We start from the raw sequence: 6039 nt of genomic DNA on the forward strand, positions 1-6039 counted from the left end.
TCCTCGGGAGGCAGGAGGATGACTTGAGCCCAGGAGTTCAAGGTGTCAGTGAGCTACAATCATGCCACTGCACTTATTCTGTTTTTTACAGCTTAGAAATCTGCTATTTCCAATGATATATATGATGTTAAATTATTTTAGGCTTCCTTGGTATTGTAATACTATATATATATGGTTTTTTTTTTTGGCTGAAGAAATCCCCAAATGAGTTGTGTGATTTTGAAGAATTTTTCTTCCTTTTCAGACTGACTTGACTTGAACTGCATCACCCCACCCCACCCCGCTTAAACGCAGGCACACGCGTCCCTCACACCAGGCTCTTGCCTGTCCTTTTGCCTTGCTGTTCTGTTCAGAAAGTTCAAGTTCTGGATTTTTTTAATATTTGAGAAGCACCAGTTTTTTAGGAATTGAAGAAATTATACATTGTAAAGCTTCCATAGTCATCTGAAAATATCTTTCTAAGTTAGTTTATAAGATAGTTTGAGTATCTTAAATTTGGGGGAAATAGTTTAAAAAATAACTATGGTTAGAGAAGAAGCTGTCAGTGTGAAAAATGGAAACAAATTTGTTACTCCTGTTAATGAAAATACTCATTTTTAAATTTTTCAGCTACCAAGGAAAGCATCTCTCTTCCTTCCTGCTGCCTCAGCCACGAGGCTCGGCTGGCACTTGAGAGTGGGTTTCCGCGGAACTGTCCTAGGACGATTGTAGTGAAGACGTTGTAAACAACAAGTTGATGTGTAATGAAGTGTCTGTGCTTTGACTGATGAGTTTGTTTTTGTTAAATATTAAAAGCATTCCTCTTTATGCCATTTCTCAGATGTAGTGACACCAAAGGAGAAGGGCAAGCTGCTAGCCACCCCAGCAGCAGCCGAAGTGTCTAGAAACGTATCTTCGCCCCATCCTTACCCGTCAGTCGTGAACAAAGGCGGGGTGGGAGCTAGCCCCGGCCCCGATGACAGCACGCTGCGCACACACAAAGGGGTTCCGAAAGTTCTGTCAAGAAAGACTTTGGTAGAGTTTCCTCAGAAAGTTCCATCACCGTTGAAAAAACAGGGTTCTGGTTCAGAAGCTCGTCGGAAGGGCCAGAAAGTGACAGATGATTCATCTTCATCTTCATCTTCATCCAGCTCCTCGGATTCGGAGTCTGACGAGGAGAGTGATGTCTCAGAGGTTGGTCCTCGAGTGGTGAGCAAAGGCAAAGGCGGGTTTCGGAAAGCAGAGGTCTCTCTTGCCTTTGAAAACACAGCCCCCCAAACGGCGACATCAGCAAAAGAGACCACCTGGTCGCAGAAGCCTCACCCAGACTCCACCTATCCAGAGAAGCCCCGTCAGCCAAAGAAGAAAGGGACTGCCGTTAAGCCATCAGAGGATAGAAAAGATGCTAAACCAAAAATCATGGCGCCCAAATCACAAGTACGTGAAGAGTTTTTGAAGCAAGGTATAAAAGAAAAACAATTGCAGAACATATTTAGATCAAATGAAATAGATGAAGAAAGCCGAAAGCCATTTGAAGGTAAAGGAATCTTACCTGACCACACAAAATCAGGATTGTCTGCACAGCCGGCCGGTGGCCCAGCGCCCACCCTGGGAGAGGAGACACATCTGGGAAAGCAAGTGCCAGAGCTCCATGGGAAGGCCACCGCCCCCCAGCGCAGAAAAGAGCACTTGGGGAAGCAGGCAACAGGAGGACACTCGAAGGCTGGAGAAGAGATCTTGGAAGATCAGGTACCAATAAGGGATTTGAAGACAGTTTCTGCTGAGAAGAAAGATGTTTTTGATGAAAAGGCCACAGTGCTAAGCCTTGAGAGTGAGGTCGTGGAAGACCCCGCCATGCCAGTGGAAGACTCCGCCGTGCCAGTGGAAGACCCCGCCATGCCAGTGGAAGACCAGGACGGCACACAGGGTATACCTTGACTTGTGCTTGTGACCTCTTCCGTTCCCTGAGGGGTGGTTAGACTGTAAAGAACTAGTTTACATTTTTCTGCTATTATAAAGTAGTATTCATATCAAATTTTATAATAGAAATAAGGCCTATAACACTGGCTCAGCTAAGCAGAGAGGTATGTCTTAATTCTGGGTAACACATCTTAATATACAAAATGCCTAAGATACTTTAAATTTATTTTAAAATGAACTTGGTGCGGTAGCTAGTGCCTATAATCTCAGCTACTTGGGAGGCTGAGGCAGGAAGATCACTTGAGCCCAGGAATTTGAGGCCAGCCTGTGCAACATGGCAAGACCCCATCTCAAAATATAAAATGAAAGAGTATGCCCTTGGCACTCTTGACTATTTCTTAACCAGTATAATGTTTGAAAACTGGCAGTTTAATGTCTTCACACTCAACTTTTGCAGGTGTCCAAGTGTTCATTTCATGAGCTTGCAGAGCAGCTGAGTGAAAAGGGGGTTCTCCTATTTAACTCGCACAGTGAAGACCAGCGGTTACACTTGGCATGATAGTGTCAGGGGGACCAAACTAGATGATTGCTTCTGCATCCTTATGCACTAAAGCAGTGGGTGTCACACAGAGGCAGCCACGGAGTGCAAAAGACTTTCTTTTCACTAGACATTTCCTTCTCTGATTTACCTGAAAAATACGCATAGCTGCTTTATTCTTCTATAATGAATTCTTTGAAGGGCTTTTAAAGGGAAATAGTGTTATTCCTATTACGTTACCATTTTCTTGGGCACTAAACCTGATAAAATGCAATTTGTTTTAGGTGGGTCACGGCAAACCTGAAAAGCAGGACTTCTTCATTTTAGAATGTGGCTCTTCAAGACTTCCTTAAAATGCATTATTGCTGACAAACCCAGCTCCTTCTGTGTCTGCTGTTCATTCTTTTTAAAGCCGCCTCAGGCCTAATTTGCTTACCTGGTACATTAGTGTTGGTTACATTGTGCTGACAGGATTTATGTGTTTTCCTCCCTTTCCATTTGCTCCCTCTTTCATTAATGTGCAAAGTGCCAGACCTCTCCAGACCTCTCCAGACCGCAAGGTCCGTGTCCCTGCTGCTGCCTTCGCAGTCACCCCGCTCTGTGACAGGGAGGAGTGCCAAAACCAGCAGGACAGAACTCATCGAGAACTGGGGACTTTCAGATTGCCAACCTTTTTGAAAAGAAACTTGCTTCTAATATTTCAGGATATGTTATTTCTCAGATACTCCCTTTGCCCTTCAAAGGCTAAAGAAGACACCCCAGAGCAAAGCCCGCTTTTCGGGCTGTGTCTGTGCAGGGCAGACGGATCTCTCACTGGGTCGTCCCCGCCCCGCGTGCAGCGCTCCTTGCCTTCCAGGTGGACTGGTTTTGGATAAGAGTTTTGTAACCCGCACCTCCCTTCAGTTACCTTCTCCGTGTTAACTATGATAATGCATCCCACTTTGAAGTTGTACCTACACCCATGGAAGACATTCAGCTTGTTGAGAATGAAAAGATGTCAGCTCTTTAAATAAAACATCATTTTTGTTTAACACAACTAAAACAAAAACAGAGCTTTTGATATTAATCGACATAGTGAAAAAAATATATTTTGCATGCAGCATGAGTAGAAGTTGAGACAGCCCTAATGGCCTGATTTCCAGAAATTTCGACGGTAGGAGTCCTAACCCGAATGTTAGCCTGTCGCCTCAGGAAGCTTCGTTTCGCCATCGTGTTGCCTGTCACGCTGCAGGGCAGCAGTGTTTCTTGTGCTTCAACTCCATGCTTGTAGCTTTAAGATTATCAAATGCTTAGGGGTATGGTTTTTAATTATTTTTTCTGTTTAAAGATACAAAGCTAAATTAGTATTTTTAGCCTATGAATCTAAAGTATTCCCACAATTTTTTCAAAAAAGGTTGAAACAACAAAACCTACACATTTCATTTCATTCCCCTTAACTCTGTTGTTATAATAGAATTTATCTAATTGTATTCAGAGACTTAGAATGTTCCCCGAGTTTCTGCTTTTCAAAAATTTTTGTAAATGATTCATTTCTACGTAGACAGATTTCTTATAGAAGTAATTTTTTCCGTGCGTCTTTAAGCGACCTAGAAGTCCCTCCATAATTGTCCTTGGCATTTTCAAACTTTTGAGAAGTCTGAGTCCTACAAGTGCGCAAAGTAAGATGTTAAGACACATTCTAACAACTATGCCATTTCTTAAATTGTTAAGGCTGTACGTTTTAGGATACATTTTCAACCAGTACCTTTATTTTGCTCTTGAAGATACTGTGGCTTTCATGAGCTTTTCTTTTCTGATTAGACAGTTTGCTCTGCATAGATAGGACTGCTGGAGAATGACTGGTAGACACGCGCGTGGGAGCCCAGTCATTCACAAAGCGCCGTCCTCGTGGGCGTTCTCACGGTGTCGTGTTCCCTCCACAGAGCCCGCCCCGGTGGCCGCCGAGCCGTCTGACAACAGCACCTACAAGAACCTGCAGCATCATGACTACACCACGTACACCTTCCTCGACCTGAACCTCGACCTCTCCAGATTCAGGATGCCGCAGCCCTCTTCAGGGCGCGAGTCGCCTCGACACTGAGCGCCCTCAGCCGAAAGATGTATTTATATAGTCTTTGCTGCGTTCTCGCCTGCAAAAATAAAATCCACTCGAGTCCCAAAGCCCAGCTTCCATAATTGGTTTCCCTTTTACACTTTTTGTAGGGAATGGCGAATCAGGAACACTATTGCTGATTGTTTATTCAACATATATTTAGGAATGTCTACCATGTGCGAGGAATTTTTCTTTAATTATAAGGTTATGACTAACTGGGCAAATCCATAAAATTAGAGAATTGTAAGTGCTTTTGAGCAGTGTAATTCTGTGCTGAGCTTTAGTCATTTTAGCATTAAACTGATGAACAGGTAGATATCAATAAGTATAAGAGTGACTTCTAATTTTATAGGCCTAGTTTTTGAATAATTGGAAACAGGAGTTTTATTAGTTTTAACTAATTATCGCATTGCAAAGAAATAGTACTGAATTATAGCATTTTATTGTCAGAAAAGGAACAGAATCATTTTGTTCACCTCTATTAGGTATTTGATGTAAACTCGGGGAATTTTTCAGTGGTGAGATGGGGAAGAGGTGACAGTTTTGTACAATCCAGTGACAGCTTTGCCCCCACATGGCCACGGGCAGACTCTGAATTAATTCAGCTATTCGGGGTTTCTGGGTTGGCCAGTAATCCTCCCTCACTTGCGATAACTTCAGCTTCGCTCACACCTTTGGGGGTGGGGAGCAGTGCAAGGTGTCCAGGCACCGGGCACCGGCGGGGACGAGGCAGCGGTCTGCGCTGGAGAAACTAACACCGTAGGTGAGGTCGTCGCTGCCTGAGAGCTGCAGTGAGGCACTTGCACGCGCTCGTTAGGGGCGACATGTCAGGGCCTGAAGTGGCAGTGTTCTTCTGCGCGTCTGTGACATGTTTCCGTGTTTGCAGTGCTGTCCTCACACTTCTTCCACGGACTCGTTCAGGAGCCCAAACTCGTGGGTTTTATTTCATTCGAATTCCGGTCCTTGGCCTCTAGTCAACTTGCAGCAAACTCAACACAGTGTATTTGTAACTTATGATTCATATTTTTATAGTCCTACATTTCTTAAAATTAGTCCAAGAAAGAATACCAAAATTGGAAACTAGTATCGTGATCATCTGCCTCAGATTTTGTTACCACCCAAGAGACTTAGCAACTCAGCAAGATGATTCTAAGCACATTTTTTGTTATAAAAGTAGTAAAACCACATTACCAAAAAGAAAATAGAAAATATAGTATCTAAAATCGACTATGCTAACCCAGCCATTATTAACATTTTACGTGTTTCCCCAGTGGTGATGGTTTTAGTTAGATGTAGCATTTCATGTATGTGCAGTGTTCTATGCTGTTCAGATTTTTTTATCATTTAATTCCTTCTTAAACCGGATTCTGCGGAACCCCTGTAAAGTGTGTTGTTGTACCGGGGATGCGAAGCCTGGACTGTTGGTGCCACAGAATTGAAGTTCTTTTGATATTAAAATGAGTATGAATATATTTGCATATGTTTTTAAGATGAAGCATGAGGCTTAAAT

The 6039-nt window shown here is 43.2% G+C and overlaps 1 protein-coding gene across 2 annotated transcripts in view; it reads left to right on the plus strand.

Annotated features, from left to right (window-relative positions):
* The window catches only part of NDUFV3 (NADH dehydrogenase (ubiquinone) flavoprotein 3, 10kDa), a 17476-nt gene extending 11782 nt beyond the window's left edge, over window positions 1-5694 (plus strand). The window contains exons 3-4 of one of the 2 annotated variants that reach the window (XM_012659981.1): window positions 821-1906; window positions 4360-5694. In XM_012659981.1, the coding sequence (XP_012515435.1) occupies window positions 821-1906; window positions 4360-4517 (1244 nt within the window). In that variant the 3' untranslated portion in view covers window positions 4518-5694. The remainder of the gene's footprint in view (window positions 1-820; window positions 1907-4359) is intronic. The other variant, XM_012659982.1, reaches the window with a different exon arrangement.
* Window positions 5695-6039: the final 345 nt, after the last annotated feature.

The sequence above is a fragment of the Propithecus coquereli genome, unplaced genomic scaffold, assembly GCF_000956105.1.
Source record: "Propithecus coquereli isolate 6110/MARCELLA unplaced genomic scaffold, Pcoq_1.0 Scaffold644, whole genome shotgun sequence".
NCBI classification, from domain to species: Eukaryota; Metazoa; Chordata; class Mammalia; order Primates; family Indriidae; genus Propithecus; species Propithecus coquereli.